The 23,054-nt window shown below is 45.3% G+C and overlaps 3 protein-coding genes across 18 annotated transcripts; 1 reads left to right on the top strand and 2 right to left on the bottom strand.

Annotated features, from left to right (window-relative positions):
- Positions 1–12: 12 nt before the first annotated feature.
- On the bottom strand, positions 13–1,788 carry LOC118509223 (hsc70-interacting protein 1-like). The gene is made up of 2 exons (XM_036049523.1): positions 1,607–1,788; positions 13–1,520 (listed from the first exon to the last, which is right to left on the bottom strand). The coding sequence occupies exon 2, from the start codon at positions 1,498–1,500 to the stop codon at positions 301–303; it is 1,200 nt and encodes a 399-aa protein (XP_035905416.1). The 5' UTR covers positions 1,501–1,520; positions 1,607–1,788; the 3' UTR covers positions 13–300.
- Positions 1,789–1,978: 190 nt separating this feature from the next.
- LOC118509221 (calcium uptake protein 1 homolog, mitochondrial-like) lies at positions 1,979–22,732 on the top strand. Of its 14 annotated transcripts, none has more exons than XM_036049505.1 (11): positions 1,979–2,134; positions 2,199–2,596; positions 2,686–2,860; positions 3,380–3,539; positions 4,696–4,733; positions 6,078–6,089; positions 9,275–9,389; positions 21,196–21,365; positions 21,514–21,755; positions 21,837–22,054; positions 22,131–22,732. In XM_036049505.1, exons 2-11 carry the CDS (start codon positions 2,277–2,279, stop codon positions 22,283–22,285), a joined length of 1,605 nt encoding a protein of 534 aa, XP_035905398.1. In that variant the 5' UTR covers positions 1,979–2,134; positions 2,199–2,276; the 3' UTR covers positions 22,286–22,732. The 14 variants fall into 14 exon arrangements, with proteins under 14 accessions (XP_035905398.1, XP_035905409.1, XP_035905410.1 ...); XM_036049506.1 differs by having other exon boundaries at positions 1,995–2,138; XM_036049510.1 differs by lacking the exon at positions 3,380–3,539 and adding an exon at positions 4,170–4,317 and having other exon boundaries at positions 2,020–2,138.
- Positions 9,540–16,462, bottom strand: LOC118509222 (carbohydrate sulfotransferase 11-like). Of its 3 annotated transcripts, none has more exons than XM_036049522.1 (6): positions 16,404–16,462; positions 14,557–15,156; positions 13,254–13,644; positions 12,909–13,168; positions 12,542–12,825; positions 9,540–12,468 (listed from the first exon to the last, which is right to left on the bottom strand). In XM_036049522.1, the coding sequence occupies exons 2-6, from the start codon at positions 14,968–14,970 to the stop codon at positions 12,342–12,344; spliced, it is 1,476 nt and encodes a 491-aa protein (XP_035905415.1). In that variant the 5' UTR covers positions 14,971–15,156; positions 16,404–16,462; the 3' UTR covers positions 9,540–12,341. The 3 variants fall into 3 exon arrangements, with proteins under 3 accessions (XP_035905415.1, XP_035905413.1, XP_035905414.1); XM_036049520.1 differs by having other exon boundaries at positions 16,383–16,452; XM_036049521.1 differs by having other exon boundaries at positions 14,557–15,159; positions 16,383–16,443.
- Positions 22,733–23,054: the final 322 nt, after the last annotated feature.

Here is a 23,054-nt window from a genome sequence, read left to right on the forward strand (position 1 = left end):
TTTCCCTTCGTTTTATTCTGAAGATACGTGCTCTTCGTAAGGTGTTTCTTTTTTCACATTCCTCTCTGGTGTTGTAGTGCTTGCAGGCTAGAATGTCCGCTACAATTATTTTGGATGTTTTATTTGAACAATTCTGGCTGTTATAAAAGCGTACGTTTTCAATGGGAAAGAATAAAAACTAAACTAAGCATGCTTTAGGGCTGGCTGGCACTGCTGTGCTGCTTTAGGACAAAAACACAAAGGTTCAAAATGCAGCTGGCTTACGAAATTTCACGAACTCAATCACTCTTTAAACGGCATCTAATCTAGATCATCTACACGAGCACCGCCACTGCCAGCACCTGCCCCAGCACCAGCACCTGCCCTAGCCCCAGCACCAGCGCCCGCACCTGCTCCAGCATCCGCCCCACCACCAAACCCACCAAAGTTGGGAAAACCGCCAGCACCGAATCCAGGGAAACCTCCTCCTCCTCCTCCTTGCTCGTTCGAGTAAAGCTTCATCAGTACCGACATGATCTTCGGATTATTCATGTACTTCGAGATGTTGCTCGGGTTGGAGAACATATCCATGATGGCGTTGCGCACCTCCGGATCATCGAACGACTTCAACAGCTCTTCGGAAATTCCCATACCGAATGGCATGCCGCCCGCACCCGGTGCTGCTCCGGCAGTGGTACCCTCTTCTGCCGCCTTACGGTTTGCTTCCTGCGCCTTGCGGGCGCGTTCCTGGCGTTCGCGGAACTCACGCTCCTGCTGCCGGCGTGCCTGCTTTTGCTTGTGCTGTTCGATCTTTTTCGCGTTCGGCGTCACTTCCTTCAGCCACTCGTCCGCCTCCTCGTCAAAGTCCAGCTTGCAGGCCTGTCGCAAATCCTTGACCGCTTCCTCCCAGTGGCCAAGCAGACGGTTTGCACGTCCCCGGAATTTGTACGCCGTCGCCGAGTCGGGATTGATTTCCAATGCTCGGTCACAGTCCCGGATGCAGGCGTTCGGTTTCTGCAGCTTCAGATAGGCTTGGCCACGCTTCGCATAGTAAAGCGCACTCTTCGGGTTTAGCTGGATGGCATCGGTGAACAGCTTGACGGCTTCGTCGTACTTCTGCTCGCCGTACGCCGCTGCCGCCTGTGATCGCAAATCGTTCGCCTGGTCAAACTCTTCCTCCGTGGGTTCCTTCGACGCGTCACCCATCGGTTGGTTCGGTTCCGAGTCCGGCTCCACACATCCCTCGTTGTCTAGCTCCAGGTCTGATTCTGGGTCCGATTCTGCTGCCTTGGGTTCTTCTTTTTGCGATTCCGTCTTTGGCGCACCGCCGCTGCTCTCCTGCTTGCCACCCATCATGCCGCTCAGATCGGGTGCTCCATCTGGTACCTTTCCGCCCAGCTTTTCGACAAATGCTTTTAGAAAGCCAAGCTCCGGCAGATTCAACAATTGTGGGGCCTTGTCACAGTAACCAATCAGCATCTGCAGCAGTTGCAGCTGGGCCGGCATGGGAGGAAATTCCATGTTTGCGGTGAAAACACGCCCTGTGTGAGAAATGTAGATGCGTTTGATGGTACCTCTGCTGTTTGCTAAGGACACAACTACGTGGAAACAATTACTTGTGGCCTACCTGAAGCTGTTCCTATGCGGTCGATTTACTGCGTCTCGGGTTGCTACGGTGCGGGAAAACAATTAGTTTTGTTGGTGCAAATTTACGCGGTCGCCGGATACCGATTCTGCCGTCAGAAAATCGAGTTATTTCCAGGTGAATGTGGATGCGTGCGCTCTAGTCGAGGTTGCCAGAGGTAAGGTAAGGTGCGTGGAACATAACGCAAGATTGCATAGAAATGCGTTTCTGAAGGTGTGTGCTTTGGATTGTTTGAGAGGTAAAAATAAAGTTCTTGATAGTTTTTTCAAAAGTCATGCACAAAATACAGTTTTTCTGATAATTTAAAATGATTTCTTTAAATCAACTGATCGTTCTATAGCAACCTTGGCAACATGACCATCAACCAGTTGTCATCTGTGTTGTTTTCGTTGGTGTTCTATTTTTAACGTGCAAAAAATTGATTATTTCAATAGGGCAATCGCTCCAGGATTTTTTCCACCTGCACATCCGTAATTTGGTGAAGCTTCCGATTTCCTATCCTGAGTGTTTGTAGGTAAAGCATGCTCTTGTGGGAATTGTTTTAATCTTACGGTTCACGTGTATGGTGTAATAGTGTAATTGCTAGCAGCATAAAACAGTCTGCTACTGTGAGTGAGACAGCAGCAGCAGCAGCAGCAGCACTTAGGACACCATGGCCTTGCTGCGGCAGCTTTCCGGGGTGCTAAACCGTGGCGGAGCATTTTCGAAAGGCGTCTATCCGTTGCTGCCGGGAAAGTATGGAATTCATCCATCGCACTTGCGGCTCTTGTCCGGCCTCGCTTCCGGTTCGCGGCACGGACGTATTACGGCTGGAGAACACACCCTGCTGGTAGGGCCCGGGAATTGGCAGGATTCCAAACGGCGAGGCTACAAAAACTTTGGCCACCAAGACGAGAAGGAACCAATGTACACGAAGCTGTTTCTCGTGTTTATCTCTACCGTAATGGTGGGCTCTTGCCTGGACTGGAAGAAGTAAGTAACTGGTACAGAAGGAGATCCTTGCTGAGACAGCAATACCAATGCGATGTGTGCCCTCGATTTTGTTCTTCTTTAAATTGTAGATTGCGTGCAGCAGTTGGCTGGCCGAAGGTTGACGCGGATGCCGGTGTCGAGATGGGAAAGAAGACCGGCTCCCAAGAGCTGGAGCAGGAAGAGGAGGAGGACCCGGATAGTGACGTAGATGCACAAGGCAAAAAGAAGAGCCGCAAGGAAAAGATCGGTTTTCGTGATCGCAAGGTAATGGGACAGGGCGGACGATTGGATGCAGCAGTGGTGAAATAAGTTGTTCATCAATCACCTTTACCTTCTAGTCTTCAAATGGATTCCATCGGGTCTCGGTACCCTTTGGCAAAGCGCAATTATGATTTCGTTTGCTTATCTCATGCGTTGGTTCGGATGTTGAACGCTTCCGAACGATCGATCAGTGTAAATTCAATCAGCTTCTGTTGTTATTATTAATTATCGAGAATAATTCTTTTTATGTTTCTCTTCATTCGCATATTATCCACGCTCGATGTCTCTCATTGGCTCGTTATTACGAACACCTTTAAATCCGTGTTCGGGATTCTTTCCTTCCCGCCACGTCGATGTGCACACACTACATCCGCTTTCGAACGATCGCTGCACGCCCGCTTTCGAAACATCACGTCCTCCCGTGCAAATGCTGTACTGTAAATGTCAACCCCCATATCACACTCTCGCTCATGCCGCGTGCGTACATACGTTTTTGCGGTCTGTCTGGCGTCGTACCTAAAGATCATCGAGTACGAGAATCGGTTGCGCACGTTCGCAACGGCGGACAAGGTGTTTCGCTACTTTTCCACGATCAAGCTTATACACGGGGAAACGTCCACGGTCTATATGACACCGTACGACTTCCTGCGCGCAATCACACCGGGAATGAAACAGCCGGAGGGTAACTGTTGCTCCATTTTGCTTTGTTTTTCCGTGTTCGTTAACAAACTGTGTGTATGTATGAATGGACTAACTAACCGTAGACTGCAATAGAGCCATAGTACGTAAGCAGGTGGACGCCGAGCTCTGGCCGCGAGGCTCGTAAAGCAGACTAGATGAGTTAACATTCGTAACGGCTAACGTAACTGGTAACGGTGTCTACATGTGTAACGGTTGCTAACAGGCAGTAGTAATAGGCTAGCAGCGTATTGTGTGTTCCATTGGTGTGATTTAGCCGATATACCTGGTTCTAAAATCTTTGGACGAGGAACGAATTGCCCTTTTGCCAAACAGACTAAAAGTACTAAGATGCTTAAAGAAAACTGTGATTTATCGACACATTTTGGGACGATTTGTTTCGAACCAAAGTACAACGTTGCTCTTCTCTTCTAATCGCTACTTATTTTCGTGACATTCTCAGAACAAAAACTCTCGAAGCTTGCAGTGATCTCATCATCATAATCCAATCATTCGTTTGGCTTTTTTAGGTTTTTTTTTTTTTGTTGTTAAATTGCATTGTAACTGAAGCAATCACCATTGATCCATCGATGTGCTGTCTCAAATTTGAAATTTCCACATTTCGCCCCGGCAGATTATCGAATACGAGAATCGCATCCGTCAGTACAGCACGCCGGACAAGGTGTTCCGCTATTTTGCCACCATACACGATGGTGTTGAGGTGTTCATGACTCCGATCGACTTCTTAACTAGCATGACACCGGGAATGAAGCAACCAGAGGGTATTTGAAATTACTCGTCGTGTAGCGTGTAGTCGTTTCTTTGGCTCGTGCTTACCCCCTTTTTGTGTTTATTTCACGCAAGCACCGGTTTTCTGTTTTTGCTATCTTCCTGTGTATTTTCTGCACGCCCTAGTTTATGTTCCGATCGTGTGATAAGGATTGGTAACGCCTAACTACTTTCAATATTGTTTCTAATTCCTAAAAACTACTAACTCACACTGTACTAAGCATGCTTTTTCGGTACACACACACCCCCACTCGCGTTAATCCGTGGTTCGTTCGGTAATATACTAAAGTTTTGTCTTTACTCTTTCAACATCATAATGCTGGTTTCTGCTGCGTGCCACGGAACTTGCCATCTACAAACACACCACGCAGGACTTGGATTGGATCAGTACAAGCGGTACGACGCCAAGGTATGTTGTTGCGGTTTCGATTCGATTCGATGTTTCACTTAAGCCCCTCTCCACTCTAGATGTATTTAGTAATACCACAATTCTTTCACACGACCACACACACCAAACACACATTTCACTACTTACCTGCTGTGGTTTATCATGTTGGTTCAGTTGTTCTCAATTTTTCTGTCTCAATTGTTTGTACTACAATCTCTAAATTTTGGACACACATTCTTACCGTACACCCTCTATTAGATCGCAAATCCAAACTATTCTCTCGATTTGTCTCTCTCTCTCTCTCTACTTATCTCTCTGTAACTATTTCTTTAACGTGCAAGAATGTGTCACCAGTTTCGCTAAATTAAACAAAATCTCTATCGATTGATCTCTAGTCGACTTTTGCTCACACTTTACTCCTATGCAAATACTTACTACTGAACGAACACTACTTTCCCCCAGTTTTTGGTTTTTGTCATTCGACTCACAGTCACCTTCGCTGTCCGTTTCGCTGTGTGTGTATCTCCACGTGTTTCTTATGGTTTTCACATGTTCGCTTTGTTTGAATTTGTTAATTTTTTTTTGTTTTTTCCTATCTTTTTCGATATTAACATCGATGTGTTGTTTTTTTCTTTCTTACTTAAACAAAAAATAATATCCCTTTAATGTGGCTAATTGTGATTTTTACTATTTACCTCAACCATGTACTTATCTGCCGCCGTTCCACAAAGCGAGTGTCGTACATTCTACGTTATTTTTTTATTTGTTTCGTTCTATCTTCTTGGATGTGTTTTAAACGCTTTTCCATACACATATATCACTTATTGCTTTTGATACGTTTCTGTGCCATCCTGTTGTGCAACTCTGGTTTGTCAGTGTACTTAAAGGTTTTTTATTTATTTCAATCCTTTTTGTTTTTCTCTCTTTCCGTGGGTTTCCTGCTTTTGGTTAACGTTTGTTTCTTCTATGTTTTATTTTTATTTTGATTTTGTTTTGTTGTCACTCATGACGGGAGTGCGTTAATGGCGATCATGCCGACCGTGCGGGATATCATTTTGGCCATCTTCACCATCGAAATTCACCACGAACAAATTGGGCAACAAAACCGAAAATACTGTACTGTAAAATAGCGCACCATAGTGAAACATCCATTCGACATTCATCAGACAAATAATAAGTATTTGTCACCTTATCTGTTTCCACCGTGTCACGACCATGTTACTCGAATGGCGATAGCGCCATTTAGGTCCTTCTTGTTTTTCTTTCTTTCCTTCATTGCGTCTCCTTTCGTTGCGTCGAACACTATAAAAAAAACTAATCTATTGCTTTTGATGCTCAATCAAATTTAATTTCGTGTACTTTCAGAGCATTGAAGAGGTATTGCATAAAAATGAGGGGAATTTAAAGCATAAAACAAACCGCATAAACAAAAGCCTTCCAAAGATCGCTCAGACGCGAAACCGATACAATAAAACGCAAAGCCAGTATTCCCTTTTATTTCTTCGCTCGACTACTATACGCTACTACGCAACTACTTTCATCAATATCTCTCTATTTGTCTATTTGTTTCTTATCTAACGCTCTACTTGCTACCGATACTTCTTCTTACTTCTTTGTCTATTGTTGAATGCTGTAAAGAGATTCCGGTTTTCTTTTTTCTTTTTTGTTTAGCGTTTGTGTTTGGTGCTGCTCTGGCTCACAACTATTTGTTCCTCTAACTCACTAACAAATGGCTCCGTTTTGTTGTTGTTGTTATTCCCTTCGGAATGCTGCCTTACTTTCTTCGCTTTTCTTACATTTGTGTTCATAGCGCGCCCGTTTAGCGATCGGCGTGTGGCACCAGCCTATTAGCAGCTGCAGCTTTAGCGTGTTAATGTGCCACAGTTCCCCGTTTGCTATTCCGTTTCCAGGTTTTGAAAGCGGAATAGACACCACTATTTGCAGCAACACAATTGAAAGCGCTAAATAAAAAAAAAAACCCTCAATAATGGATTATTCTAGTAATGATAAGCTTTCGTGTATTTTGTGCACCACGGTTTTCCGATTTGATGCTTGATGGTTTTTCACTCTACTGCACACATTATTCTAGCCGTCATGAAATGAATTTTCGTCTCTTTTTTTTACTATTATTCTGCACGAACTAAAACGGATCTAGCTTGCTAGCGTATGCATTAAAAGAAATAGCTGCAGTTGGATCAGATAGTAAAAAAAAAACAATCCTTTAAATCGAATCCTGTGTTCAAGAAGCTTTCTCCGAAAGCTGGGGACCATGGCAGTTTTCAACTTCAACTTCAACCTCAACCTAAACCATGGTAGCTCTATGTGAGGCTACTCTTTCTTGGGTATCTCTAGCTCTCTCGGACTAGACTTGATGATACCATGCAGTTAGATAGTCAGTCCTCACAGCGAGGGAACGGCCTGGATGGGATTTGAACCCCGGTCCTGTCGTATGAAGCCTGACGCCATTCTCCGTCTTGGGTTTTCCGATAGAGATTTAACCTAAACAGTATAATTTATTGGAGAGTTTGTTCAGTCAACGATTCCTCCACCAACACAGGTAGATGCAGGTTTTCTGAGGGCCATAGTCCAACCATTGTTACACTATATGTCAGCAGGCTAAAACGCTAATCGCTAATCGGGCATCGATTATGCAATTCAACCTCGTTGACCCTTCCCAACCCTGGAAAGACAAACTTTCAACTTCGTAAAATCCCAATCCGTCCAGGCAATTCCCTTTCCTGCACTAAAAACCTATTTACCTACTAAGATAATCAAATTGGGGACAAGGTCAATCCACGAGACCTTCACCAAGTTAGCTAGGCATGCTCCGGAAGTGCTCGCTATCTTGCCAATCTTGCTAGATTTTTCGTATTTTCTATCTTTATAATGACGAATTTTGCTAGCAACACGGCCAGGCCGTTTGAGGCTGTTTTGAGAGTAAGAGATTAAACTCATAGCTCAAAGAATTGTGGTTCTTCCAACCGTTATAACCCTAACAGTTCCGATTGAACTGATATTATTATGACAATCAATTTTAGCTATTCGATTAGTGGATCATCAGGGTGGCCGAGGCGACAGTGGTGCCGGTCTTCACACGACAGCGGGGGACCGGGGTTCGAATCCCATCCATACCGGCTTCCCTGTACTTTACTACGGGTAAAATGAAGTCACAGAAAGCCAGAAACGACAGGCCCGGAGGGGGCCTTTCGAGGTTGCAGTGCTAAGGAAGATGAAGAAGATTAGTGGGGATTGTTGTCGGTCAGAACTAGAACAAAAGAGATATAATCGAAACGAAAAGTCGTGTGAAGTTGAGCCTATTTTTTAATGCATACGTTACGAAACGATCCTACTACTTACTGCATGCACGTGAGCAATTCCGTTTTCAAGCATCGCATTGATTAAAGCTGGCCCATATCCTGTATCATCGTGCCATCATCCTGCAAATTGTACAGCATTGAAACAAAAAATCTAAACCATCGCTCTCTTCTTTTGGAAGCGTACAAACTATGCTCTCGCTATCTATTGCCGCTACTCTACGCCTATGCACTGCTCCAGTTTATTTAAGGGGATGGTTTTCATTGTTGAAAGCGTCAAACAACTACTTCTACTTATCATCGTTGCCTTCATATGCTCTTGTGTGTATACTACGCTACTAGTTTTCTACCAATCACAATCGCACAAAATCGATGTCCTTCTGCGTGTCCCGGTGTGTGTGTGTGTGTGTGAGTGTGTGTGTGCTTTCATTTATCTTACCATGTAGGGAAGGAAGGTTGTGCTTCATAAGCTCACCGGTTTGAATAAGTTTGAAGATATGATGTAGGGCTTAACAGTTTTGCACTCACCACACACCACCCACCGTTTTCATGTTAGTGATGTTACTTAATGCGATTTTACTAGTGTTAGCGTACCGTGTGTTTGATTGTGCAGTCGTTCACAATCGTTCTGCTAGTTTGTGGGGAAAAAATTGGCCGAAGCATTCCTGATGCAAAACGAGTGCGATTCCCATGATTACCCATGAAGAGTCTGACGTGCAGCTCAAACTCGCAAACAGCTTTCCCTGCGTTCAAGCAGAGCAGAGAGTGGCCATGATGATTTGATAGATTTCTGTTAGCAATGTTTTGTTTTTACTGTGATATATTATAGTTCGTGGAAAAGAACGGGGAGTTGTTTTCCCAGCCTCTTTCAATGTCTGTTCCTTCCATCCATCCCGTCTCTTATTCCCCCCTACCCTACTGCACGGGAAAGGCTCACGTGAGTACCGAGTACCAGAGTCCGAAGCATAATCGAATTTAAAAAAAAAAGTTTGAATTTTACTACTTTTTCTGCTTCGCTTTTACTGAGCAACTTCCCAAAACCTCTTACCCACGAGTTCCCACGACCTGCTTCCCCTCCTTCTATTAAGCCTGTCTCGCTCAGCATTTGCCTTTGTTTAACCTAGAATACTATTACTACTGTACCGTGTAGCATGTAAGGAAAGAACCACGGATCGATCGACTAATGGATGCACGTGTTTTTTCCTTCTTTTTTTTGTTGTTGGTTGGGTGATGTTTCCTTTTCTCTAGAGCGTCTCCACCCGTCTGGATCTGCACCTGGACAGCGATAGCATCTTTTACAAGCTCGGTGCGTACGGGCTGATTTCGTTCTCCGATTACATCTTCCTGCTGACCGTCCTGTCGAGTAAGTAGAACCGATTTGTGCTTTACCTATTCACCCATCAACACATGTACAGAGCAGCGCATTTGCTGTGAAAAGAGGGGGGGGGGGGGGGTGAGAATATTACAACAAAAAAAGAAAGACGGAACGATTCATCTCAAACGACGAATGCAGTGGGATTTTTATTTCGTAATTTTATTGAATCAGTCTATCCAAATGTATCTCCCGCGCGCGCGCGCGATCTATAGACATCCAGCAATGCAACCCTTTTCGCTGTTTGCTGGTTTACTGTAGCCTACCCTTAGCCACCAGGGCCTTTGCTTGCCCGCGCGCACGAACCTCGTGGGTATTTGCTGTGTGTTTGTTGTCTATTGTTTTCTATTAGTTTTTGGTTTTTCTTTTTCGGTGACAATTAATGATGGAGCTGGAATTTTGCGGATGTGTTTTAATGGGTTTTTTTTCCTTTTGGTAGCTTTTACGTAGAATTTATAGTAACCGGTAGAAGGGTATGTGCAATGCATAGAGTCGGTTGTTATGGTTTTTCGGCTCTTCTATTTGCTTGTTCCCTAACTCGTTACAATATTCTTCCATATTCTTCACGTTGTGAGTGATGATGATGTGTTGGGATATTGTTAAAATATCAAAAGTACATAGTTGACAACGACAATGAATCATATTTTATATTCGTATATGTGTACGAGCCAGTTGCTTTAAATGTGCCGATCGAACGTTTGTATTTTTTTGTGATTTAGTTTTCCTCTTCGTTTTGGGTGATCTTCTTCGTGGATTTCTTTGTACGTTTTTTCTTTACTCTTTTTCTTCATATCAATGAGACTCATTTAATCAGTATATTGTTGTTTGATGGTTGAACATGTTGTTATTTTGTGTATGTGTTTCCAACAAGCTGTAACGTTGTCGCATGTTACCCTCCCCGTACATACTATCTGAAACATTTGTTCAACTCGGTACTAATATTTCTTTTATTTCACGGCATTCCGGCTTTCTTAAACAGTGTTAAATTGATTTACAGGTTAAGATAAGAGGGTTGTAAATGTTGTTTTCTGTTTGTGTATGTGTGTGTGTGGTTTGTCCAGTTAAATATGTGTATAACTTGTAATGTTTTTTTTAAATAGTCACTAGCATCAAAAGGTTGGTTTCGCTTGTTCTGTTTATCCTTTGAAAAGGGGGTTTCCTTTCCCTCCCGTTCTGCTGTGACCGTGTGTGTTTATTTAGTGAAACAAATTGTTAATCGTTGCCAATTTGCTTCAACTACACTCACGCTCCTTTGGCTTGCGTCTTTCGATTCCTTCCCCACTGTTCGACACCCATCCCCTCCCCGACTAGCTACGGTTTTACGATAAGAGTACGCGAGCTCCTTCTCTTTAAACGTGTTTGCTTTGCTTTGAAAAGAAAGACATAAATCAAGTACATGGGTCAAAATTTAGAATTTTGATTTGTTTTTTTTTTCTTTTGTTTTAGATTTCCGTACGTTTTTAAATATGTTTATCAAAATCATCTGACGTCTTGCGACGTGTTTTTTCCGTGTCCTACAACATTTGCTTTACCATCGCTATAATTAGTCTCTGTTTTCGACGATCGTAAGGGAGCGTCTTGTGAGATTCTTGTCGATCCTACTTTCCATGACTCATTCCATTTCGGTTTGCGTGTTTCGCGTGGGGCCTGTAAATATTTCGCCACCAGTCTAGAATCGTTCGTCGAATTCTATCCACTCTCACGGAAGAAAAGAAGTTCTCCAGCTCCTTGTTCCTTGCTGGATACCAGTGTTCCATAAACACTGGGGTGGAAATGTTAGTTTCACTACCTTTCACAGCAATACTCTTATCATATCTGTCCACTACTGCAACAAGCCGATTCTTCGTGCACTCTGTGGGAAGTTTTGTGTTGTGCTTTCGCTCTACTCATCTACCAGTGTGTGTGTGTGTGTGTGTGTGTTTTTGCCATCGACCCTAAGATACGCCAGGGTTTGCATTGTTTCTTTTGCTTTTTGGCACTTTGAACCTCGAGAGGGGATCGATCGGATCTACAATGTGGAATTTCTGGGTTGCTAAATTAAACTATTTTCATTACATCAGGGAGCAATAGAGTATTGGGAGGTGGACTAAAGACGTGTCTACAGACAGAAGAAGCTTTAAATGAGTTTAAATAAATTTGTGCAACGTATATCTGCTACCTCTGCTACTGCTTCGTTATCTATCGGGTTGTTTGTTTGCTTTTGTCCGGTGGTAAAATGTTCACTGTCGAAATACCATAAGCTCTCTCTCTCTCTCTCTCTCTCTCTCTCTCTCTCTACCTCTCTCTCTCTCTCTCTCTTTTCTAGTGTTTCTGTTTTAAACAATTCTGATTCCATGTTTAAATTAGTTTATCCTAAATCAGTGCGGTCGTTTTGGGGTATTTTGGGGGGATTTGTCCAAACTATGCTAAAAACCCAATCAAAAGAATCAGAATAAAGACATCGCTATCAGCTCAATTTTTTTAAGTCATAAATTTCCTAGCGATGAACCCCAAACGCAACGCAACTATATTATCACGATTAGTTGAAGTTTCTGATCTTGTATACAAAAAATAGAAATCTTTAAACTCTCGAGATACGATAAGAGGATGCACTATATGTGACGCTCTTGATCTGTTCGCATTCGTTCTTCGTTTCTCCCCACAATAAATGAAGAATTGTGTGAGTGTATATATAATATATATATATATAGATCGGTGTATACTTGTTGTATAAGGAAAACATTCATCTCGGTGACTTCTAAAACAATTTGCTACGCGGGTTTCTTCTCTAACGACACGCACAGACACAACACCTTGCCTCGTTACGGTCGGCATTAGCTACACACGACAGCACGACACGGGATCCTACACGTGGTGGTATTGTTCACTGCCAGCCTGTGTTCTGTTGTTTTAAACTTAGTCTTTTAAGGTAATTTGCTGTACGCCGGATGGTCCGATCGTCGGCTATCCATAGTCGGGCGATTGGACGTAGCTGTAGTACTTGGTGCTGTTGTACCCGAACAGCTCAAAGTCCAGCTGATAGATCTCCAACACGTCCGTGAGCAGCTTCTCGTCGATTTGTGCGAAATATCTGTCGGACGGAAAGGAATATCTCGATAACAGTCATTCAGGACACTCGAGCTTACCGCGTGAAACCTTCTTACCTGGGAATAAGATTACGGGTATCGCTTGCCGAACGGTTCGTTATCCAGCGTGCCTTGTATCGGGACATCTTGTTTAGCAGCAGCGTCTCGAGTCCGGCCTGCCGGATAATGTACTCACTGTCCCGCTGGAACGTTTCCATTTTGGCGATAAGCGTAAAGTTGATGCTGCAGGGCGTACAGAACGAGTACACCGGACTCCAATGCTCGTCAAAGCGTCCGCCGGAACGGTAATGGCTTACTAAAAATTCGAGAAACTCACGGAACGTAGGGCCGTGTGGTGTTTTCTGTCCAGAAGCAACCAAAAACAAGCCCATCAAAACCCGAACCACCACCACTTCGTTTGTGCAGCTTCGCGTTGGACACTTACCGCTCCCTTCAGTGGATGCGCTTTGCGAAACTTTTTGACGATCTGTTCCCCGAGCAGCTTGTAGTATTTGTTGCGACATCCTTCCAGCTTGTTGCGGTAGGCTGAGAGCAGCCGCTCGAAGGGCTCCCGGACGATCAGGAACGATATCGTGTTGGAGATGTAATCGTTCAGCTCGGTAGCGGTGGGTCGAGGAAAGCGTTTCCGTGCCAGATCGATCGGCGATGCCTTCGTGCGCTGCAGGTACTGCACACTGTATCCTCCTGTAAAGGTGGGCACAAAGTAAACGTGCCTAATTCCCATATTCATTCATCTCCCGCCCTGCGTTTCCCTCGCGCCCTCGCTTACCGAGTATGTTGAAATAGTACATCCATGTGCTGCTGGCCGCTTTGAAGATGTTGCACCACGCGATACCGTGCCCGGGCGAGATGAAAAATTCCCACGCGTTCGGTGGATACTTGCCGATGATACGGTGCTCGGCACAAACGTTCCACAGCATCATGCGCCGCTCGTTAAAGTCCGTCTCGGCGGCGGCATTCATCTCGTCCGAATACTCATACACCGGATTCAGCGTCGAATGGTTACTCCCATCCGACGGTGACTGCTGCTGCTGCTGCTGCTGGTGTAGTAGCGGTGGGAACTGGTGCCGCTGTTTCACTGGTCGTGCTAGCCGTCCCTCGGCACCGACACCATTACTGCCGTGCTTGCCACCCCGACCGTGACGCTGCTTATCCTGCAACTGTAACAGAAGGCAAATATCCATCAACTTTTCATCACCGCGACAGAGCGTCTCCGCAAAGTGTATCGTGAATCATTGGTGATGGTTCCACTCGAGCGGTTCCATGGCCCATGGGTAGCTGGTAGCGAGGGAAGTAGTTTTGCATTTTCATTGCAGAAAGCGCGCGCACGCCGCCACGAAGACTCTGTCCTTCACATAGAATTGCTCGCGGAGTTTCCAGGGGGTTTGTCGGCTGCGAGCGAGCCAGTCAGTCTGCGGTATGTGTTTCTTTATATTATTCATTATCCTGCCCCCTGGGTTTGCAATCAACTGCCTGCCTGGCTGCCTGACTGCGTCTCCCCCCCTCCCAAAAAAAAAAGAGGATAAGTTTCTTGAAACTAACTCATAGATCCTTTCATAGTCCAATTCACCGTGGTACAGAAGCTGCTAGGGACAGAGGGACACAAGGTCCTTGGGAAATAGAAATTCGCATTTGAATATTTAACGAGCTTTAACGTTTCCAGCACAAACCAAACCGATCCATGGTCTAGTGTCCATCCTGATGTGTGTCGGTGAAAGCGATAGGTTCGGTTTCGGGGTGTGTAGTCGCACTATACTGATCCTTTTGATGGCCAATAAGGGACATTATATGGGTTTTTATGTATATGGGCAAACGTGGGGAAAAGAATGAGATTTAGATGTGTGTGTGCGTGTCTAGCGTCTAGCCTTAAAAGGTCCGTCCCTTTAGTGCCGTTGTGCATATCCGCTGGGAGTGATCGATGATACTCATAGTTAGAGAGGGATATGGTTTAGGATGGGCTTTTTTTTCCCCTGACAGTAAACAACTTTTTGGAACATCCCTCGAAATGATTGAACCATGATCGGATAAACACTAATCAAGCGCTTATCGACCACAGTGTTGAAGGAACTTACCGCATCCAGCTTGGTGCCAGCAGACTTTTTGAGCATTCCACCACGTGACGATAGGGCCGCAAACGAGGGCATCGATGACGCGGACGACGAGAACGGCGAGGAAGCTCCCGATGTGGTGGAGGTGGAGGACCCCGTCAGGGCACTCATCGACTCCCGGAGCAGTAGCATAAAGTACAGGCCGAACACGACGACCAGTACCGCTATCTTAACACACAAATAGCACCGTCGTTTGCTGAGCAGCTTGACCGGTGGCAGCAGCGTGCTCACTTTGCGGAACCGTTGCTTCTCACCCATCGAACCGAGCGAACCGGAACTTGGTCCACCAGCCGGCCCTATGCTGCTGCCACCGCCGGGACACAGTGCCGTGGCGGCGGCACCCGCACCCTTCAGAAAGGTTGCTGATTTGTTGAACATTTCTTTTGCGCGAACCAGCCACAACTAAGACCACCACCATCGAGAATCCCGGATCTGCCAGGAGGTTTGTCACATCCCTCCAGCAGGATGGATGGCTTACACTGATTGAATGCTTCGTTTTGGACAAGTTTTTTTTTTCTCTTACGGAAACATTTTCTTTTCACACATTCACTACTGCTTCACAGACTGCTTTAAAACATGGAAAAGAGACACCAACACATGAATGGAACACAACATCACAACCAAGCACCCTACGGTCGTCGTTGACGATAGACGGTTCATCCGCTAATTGAGTCATTAAAAGCTTCATCCCTCTGGGGACAACGAGCGCAGAGCCCCAACCGCACACACCCAGCGTAGCACAAGGGATTTGTTTTTTCCCTCGGCAAAGGTGGGAATCGGGTTTTTGTTTGTTTTTACTCAAACCCGTTCGGTCGTATCGGGGCGCGAAACCGTCTCGACTGACGCTGTTTTGCTGTGCACCGTTGTGACACGCTAAACATCGGTTTGTTATGTCCTCGTTTGGAAGTGTGTGTGTGTGTGTTTTTTTAAGGGTGGTGTTTTGTGACCGGGTTTTGGAAACAAAGCGGGCAAATAGGAACGTGAGGTGAGATTGTTTGCAAAACAGTAGTGAACCGTGTTAATTGGGTGTAGTGTAGTGTGTGCGTAATGGAAAACAAACACAAATATTGAATCCTTGAAGTTTAAAGCAGTTGGATGGCTACTGTTATTGAGCTGCACACAATTATAAGCGAAAGACTGTAGAAATTTGACCAATTTGACCTCTTAATTACTGTTACAATAAGCACAACGTTTATGTGTGTCGGAAGTTTTTCTTTATCCGGATGCCGTCCACGTTACTTGCAATGTACTGTGTAATGAAATCAACACACCAATCACCAATCGCAAATCGATTCGTCTTCGTCCTTTGGAAGATTGATCGTATCGTAAAATACACACACGCAAGTACAAGCACACACACACACACACACACACACACACACACACACGCAGACGCGTGCACAGACGAACACGCACTATCTATTGGGTAGAAAGGAAGTAAAATCCTTTTTTGCTCTCCCTTGAGCATGATACCACGGTCGGTTCTCCTTGGTTGGTTCTCCCGTATCGCAAGGATGAGTCATGATTTACAGCTGATGAAAAAAAAATTGCACTTAATCATCCTTTTCCCCCCCCCCCCCCCCCCCACTGCCACTTTTACTCTACAGCACTGGCTGGCTAGGAAGAAACAGAAGAAGCTTTTCTTATCGATTGCAGAACGTGTAATGGCGTTAGGCGACAATGGCAGCAGGTAGCTGCTGGGGACGATTAACCAACAAGTTCACAATCACAATCAGTCCCAAATGGCAGTTGGCGGTTTGCCTGTTTCGGCGTGTAAACTGGTAACCGACCTCCCCGGACGAGCAGCTTACGCGCGACGTGTGTGGAACCGATGCCACCACCTTGTTGAATGCAGCAGGGCCGAAGTTCAAATGCTCCAGCCAGTAGTGGCCCTCGGTGTGTCCGTGCAAGGCTTTCGTTCGGGTTTTTGCAATCTGCTTGTACACGCACACATACACCGGCCACCCGAGGGCCTTTGTGTGTTATACTTCGAACACATCCTTCGATGAACGCACACGAATACAACCAGCGGTTCGGCTGGCAAGCGCTCTCACTAATACTAATACCAACAAATCTAAACGGAGGGGCCAGAAGGTGCTGGAGTCGTGAAAGGGGAGTTGTTTCCCGCTGGCTGCTTCTCCATAGGAAATGACGACAGTATCAACAGCGCTTATACCCGAACTGTATATGTATCTAATGGTATGTGTGTGTATGCGTACGTCTCTGGACGCTGGTGTTTGAAGCTGTTTTGGGCACATACACCGAAAAGAGAAGCGTTCTAACAACGGAAACTATCACATTCACTTTCTCCTCTGAACAGAAAGCTTTTCACTCTTTGTTTTCCTTCTTTTCCCTTTGCTTCTTGTAGGCTTTTAGGCCGGTCCAGCTTCCGAGCTGTCGAATAGTTAAAAGCATCTCTCTGATCTGCTGTTCGTATGTACGTACACTAGCACAAGAGGAATCGAGTGTGTGTCGAGCGCCTCGAAACTATTGTCGGAAAAATGCCAGCAGTCGCTCCTGGTACAGGACCACACTGGGGGAGGGAACACAACACTTTGGCGCCAACACTTTGGTAGGCTGCTAGCCAAAACGACGACGCTACTGCACGGAGAAGAACCCCGCGATTGTTGTAGTTGAATTAATTGATTCAAAAAAACGGTTTCCACTGCTGTGTCCCTCTACGGCAGATAATCACTGGACGCTGGAATTTCGGGGCATGGGTCAGAAACGTTCACTTTCGATCACGTTCAATACACGTGGCCGACACTCTCTGTGTGCGAGAGGATTTTGACCGCTTTTGCCACTAAGCCCCGGAGCCGGCCGGGCTGGCCGGACTCATCATCGGTCGCAGCAGTGCCTTTTGGAAGATGCTTTTTGGCACCAATCCAGCGAACACGACGGGACGTATCATAAATTATCCGCACTCACACTCGGTATCGATGCGTGCAAGAGTGGTTTTTGGGAGGGCGGCAGAAGGTTTTGGCGATTGTTTTGCGAACCCCAACCCATTGAACCGGTGATGAGTTGTGATTTCTGAGCCACCTACAAAAAAAAGCATTCTCTCTGTGGCGAATGAATCGCACGATTGCTTGTTGATTAGATTGATCGAAATGAAACGATTTTTCGATTCTCACGATCAACGGTAGTGGATTTCATTCTGGGAGGTGCGGATGCGCTATCGCTACAGTAGTGTCCTTGCGTGCCGCGAATGATTGGCTTTAATTAGGAAGGGATTTGCATGCGTGTTGTTGTTGAAGGTTCGCTACGGGCGACTCGGCTCGAAGGATCGGTGTCCCACGGGACAGTGCAAGGTCGCGGTGGGAATCACGGCGGTGCGTTATGATTAGTTTGATGACGGGACGTAAATCCCTACACACCGACGGTTGTTGTTACACTCTGCTGGTTTGAAACATCGGGTTCGGTTTAGTTGCCGGTCGCACCCGGTCGCTATTCGCGTAGTCAATTTTTTCCCGTTCCACGCCAAATGCTAATTAAGCACGCTAATACATCTAACGGGCCTACGAGTTGTGCTACACTGAGCGGTGCATTCTTTGCCTTTCAAATCAAACCTCGTTTGTGTGGAAATGCTATTAAGTGGGGAAGTTATTGTTTATGCAGATATTGCAGTCAAGAAATTCTTCGCGCCACCTAGTTTCAAGGTCATGCAAAGTTCTATTTTAAAATCCATTTCATGCCGGTTTGTCAATTTTAAACATTCCCTGACGGGTGGCTTATTTAACTCTTCGCCATTGCCTGCGGGGGATTATATCAGGCATCTTTCATTGCTCGCGTTGCATTTTTTTTTATAGCCATCGTTATCACCATAATCAACATAATCGACACACGATTATGCCATTATCCTGCCCTCATTTTCCCGTTCCACTTATGCCCGTTTTCATTTATTAGTGTTACAGAGCAGCGACAGACGTTCAAAAGGCAGAAGCTAGCGAGCGGTTAATCAGTTCCGAAAATAAACCGGCAACAATGCCCGTTTGCCAGAACATTCTCTATAGCTTCCTTCCTCCCCTTTTTCGCCTCACAGTATAAATGCCCCCATTCCTTTCGCGCAGTGTGTTGGGTTTCGCTTCTTTTTTTTTGCATCAATTTGTGCGGTTGTGCGCTTGTTTCCGGAGTGTTCCGTCGTCGCGTTTTGTCCCGTTTGCAATTTCCATCCACCATCCATCTCCCTGCTGCGTCGTTCGATTCTACCAACCGCTCGGTGTACCAGCCACCAGGCGTCTCCATCGTGTATCGATTGTGACTTGCGCGCGCGCGAAATTCCTGGAATGCTGCTCGTGCCTGCTTGGTGGTGGTTCATCGAAGAATGTTTCACTTCCCGAAACTCTCGTTTGCTGTACAGGAAACCTATTTCTTCTCCCATTCACACATCGTCACACGCATCGTCCGCTCAAAGTTAGTTGCTCGTGGCTGATGCCTACACTCGAAGGAAGCCTGTATACGGTTGTGTATGTTTTTGTTTTGCTTTGTACTGCTGCCTGTCCCGCTGTTCGGCGAGGGTCAGGTTCGGCTCGGAATGTGTATTTGCGAACGAACAAAAAAAAACAACTCTCCACTGGTGGGGTCGTGTTCGAATGACGTACGTCCTTTCTACGTGACGGGAAAACCTTCTGGGTGGCTTTTCGCGTTAGTAGTGGTAGTGGTGGTTCTGTTTATGAACGCCAGCTTTCACGAACGCCATGCGCGATAATGTTTGCTACTGTGTGTGTGTGTGTGTTGACTATACACACGCACACATAGAACCGTCCAAGGATTGCATCCTTATCAGGCAAAAGCTTCGGTTAATCGAATCGAGTCTACCACTACATGGCTAACTTGGCCAGACATTACGTTGGTTTCAAAACGACCACCGAGACACACCGACACACACGAGGCCATGCTTCAGATGTTTTTGTTGGCCGTGCCTTTTTGTACATCCTTTCCGTTTTCCATTTTGTTTGCCGCGCTCGGTATCCGGTGCTGCCCGGTGCACCGGATGCAACCAGCGGCGGCAGCTCTTGAATGTCAGCCAGCAGTTCCTTCCAGGATGGTGTTGAGGCATGTTTTTCATTTTGTTGCTATTCTGTTGCATTTTGCATTTGAAAGGAGGGTGGTGAGAGGAGCGGTTCACTCATTGCTGTGAGCCACCGGAAAGAAACCTTTTGCCTAGCGACTAGCAACGTATTTGAACGTCGTCCATCGTCGTCCTTCAAGGAGCGGTTTTGCGACAGGAAACCGGAAACTGCTGCCAGGCCCTTAGCTCTTTCAGCGAAGAACGGGAGTGTCCTTAAAATGAACGGCTAAAAATAGAACCACCGCGCCTTTGAAGCGAGCGCGCGTGTGTTGTGTGGTAAACGGTGCCGGTGCAAGGCGCGCGCGAAGGATCATGGGGGGGGGTGGCCCAGTTCCGCCGCTGCTTGTTTCCCGGATCGTGTTTTTCTTGTTTGCAGAAACATGAAGGTTTCACGAGGAGGTGGTTTGTTTGTCCGGGCGTTTTTTTTTTCTTTTTCGTAATACTGCCATCGTCCATTGAACGGGTTGTTTCCTGGCATTTTGCAAAGTGTGTCCTGTCTTTTTTCCGCGACACACTGACCAGCACGACAATGACGAGGGCGCGCACAATTTTATGCTTGTTGCAGCGAAGGATTTTAGCAGGATTTTGTTCGGCGGGTATAGTCAGTTCGTTCGAAAAGTGGAAGAAAGCTGGATGGTCATCATCGGGTCGGTTGGTTCGTAGTTCGGTCGTGCGGAAACCAGGGAGTGAGGCAGATGAGGCAATTTCCTGTACCCTTGGAAGCTTTCGGACGATGATATCCCGGCGCTGTTCTGCGTGTGTGTGTGTGTGCCCCGATGATGGAGGAGCACACCGGAGCAGAGTAGATTTATGTGTATGGGCCCCCGCCGGTTTAAATGCTTTTCCCCGTTCGCCCGGAAAAACAGGAAAAGGAAATAAAGCAATTTTTGATCCATTTTCGGAACCTGACCCTACCTCGTTCTATTTCCTATAGCCGGCTAGCGTGTTGTTTCGCGTGTACAGCAAAAGCTTTCCGCGCTGCCGTTTGCCGTTTGTAGAGATAGTGGGTTTTGGCAGGCTGTTGCGTACCCGGTAGTTGGTGTAGTTGGTTAAAGCTAGTTGTTGGCTGCTTTTTTGGCATACTTAAAGGATACATTTAAAGTGCTCACGCGGAACATAATACAAGGTATCGAATGGCAGAGCAGCACTAGGTTGTTTGAAATATATATAAATAAATGCATAATCATTGTTGTATGGAATAATCTTCTTGTTTTTAATGATAACCTATCGTAGATAAATCGTTGTTATTTTTTGTACTTTTTATGTCTATTTAGCAATGTTAGATGAAGTGTTTTTTTCTCTTCATTTTTTGTATTATACTTCTTCCACATCACTTTGAACATTGTACAAATATATTACTACTCTTCTCCTTACGTTTCTCGCTGTACGTTGCTATTTGTATTTAACGAAACACGTGTATTGCTTGTGTAAAAAGAACACTTTACTAAACATTATCCTCTCTTCCCATTTCTGTTTGCTTTTTCTTCCCTCTCGGTTCTCGGTTCTCGTTGCTATTGCACTCTCGTCCACAGCTTCCCGGCGGCACTTTGAGATTGCTTTCCGGATGTTCGACCTGAACGGGGACGGTGATGTCGACAGCGAAGAGTTTGAAAAGGTTGCAAACCTAATCCGCCAGCAAACGAGTATTGGTAATAGACACAGAGATCACGCGAACACGGGCAACACGTTTAAAGTAAAAAAAGTAATTTTACTATCTAAAAGATTGATGCTGAATTAATGGTGTGTTTTCTTTTTCTTTTTTTTCCTTGGTTTGGTTTTTCCTTTTCTCCACTTCGGTTCGGTTTTATTGTATTATTTTGCGTTGAAAAAAAAAACCCCCTTCCATACAGGGTGTTAACTCAGCCCTGACGACCTACTTCTTTGGGCCGAAAAATGACGAGAAGCTGACGATCGAGAAGTTTCTCGACTTTCAGCAGCAGCTGCAGCGCGAAATTTTAACGCTCGAGTTTCTGCGCAAAAATCCGGACGAGAATGGGAACATCAGCGAGGCGGACTTTGCGGAACTGCTGCTAGCGTACGCTGGCTACCCGCAGAAGAAGAAAGTGAAGAAGATTAAGCGTGTAAAAAAGCGGTAAGAATGCGCGTTTTCCATTCATTTAACGGCCAATTCTAATCGATTTGTTATTTTGTGCTTTTTTTGTTTTTTTTATAGGTTCCGTGATCATGGATCGGGCATTTCGAAGGAAGATTACCTGAACTTTTTCCACTTTCTTAACAACATAAATGATGTGGACACAGCGCTTACGTTCTACCACATTGCGGGTGCTTCGATTGATCAGGAAACGCTGAAGCATGTCGCCCGCACGGTGGCATTGGTGGAGCTTTCGAGCCACGTGATTGATGTTGTGTTTACGATTTTCGATGAAAACAGTACTGTTACCGAAAGGGGGCTTATACCATGGAAGGACCATTTCATTTAACCTTTTTTCTTTCTTTTTCATTCCAGTGGACGGCCAGCTCAGCAATCGGGAATTTGTAGCGGTCATGAAGAACCGTTTGCTTCGTGGGCTCGAAAAACCGAAAGATACCGGTTTCGTGAAGCTAATGCATTCGATACTGAAGTGTGCCAAGGATACGAAACCCGTGCTGCTCGATCTGTAAGCACAAATTTTTTGCCTACACTGACGACGCTCTTCGCACACAGCTCAGCAAGATGTGTGTGTGTCCTCTTTTTGCTGTTGTGTCCAAGTCTCAAACACGCGTTTTAGAATAGGGATTGCATTTTGTATCGTTTGACCATACTAGGGATGCAAAGTCAAACGGCAAAACAAAAAACACGGGCGAATATTTGTTACCTATCGTTAAGTTTTTCATACCTCATGCGTAAAGTCCTTTGAGGAAAGTCATTACCTACGCATACTCTTAGCTTTTTTAATGAATCTAAAATTTCCACCCTTCCTCTCAACCTGACCTGTTTTTTAATAGAGATGAGCGGCAGGATACGTAAAACGATGCCAAGCTAAAGGTTTTTAATGTATTGTCGTGCTCCTCATTCACGGTATTCTATTCAATAAACTATCATAATTTTAAATCTTGTTGCGAAATGAACATGTGAGCTTTGTTGTTCTTGTATTGTTTTATTTTTTTTAATTGAATTATTGAATTGAAAATAAAATTATAAATTCTGGGGTGAAGAAATGAGTTTCACTAAACCACGCATTTCTGGAACGAATAAGCTTCAATGTAATAATTTATGCATGATACTGTAGTGCGAATATAGAGCTAACATAGTTCGTCATTTACGCTGTATAGAATTTGTAATAACATTGCCCTTGTGCCATTGCATTAAAAATCATCGCAAGGAATAAAAACATCGCATGGTTTTGTTCGCCGCAGCCACCTTTGCCCAGCCCGTTTCTAGCTACCTTGG

The sequence above is a fragment of the Anopheles stephensi genome, chromosome 3 (genome assembly GCF_013141755.1).
Source record: "Anopheles stephensi strain Indian chromosome 3, UCI_ANSTEP_V1.0, whole genome shotgun sequence".
In the NCBI taxonomy this organism is placed as follows: domain Eukaryota; kingdom Metazoa; phylum Arthropoda; class Insecta; order Diptera; family Culicidae; genus Anopheles; species Anopheles stephensi.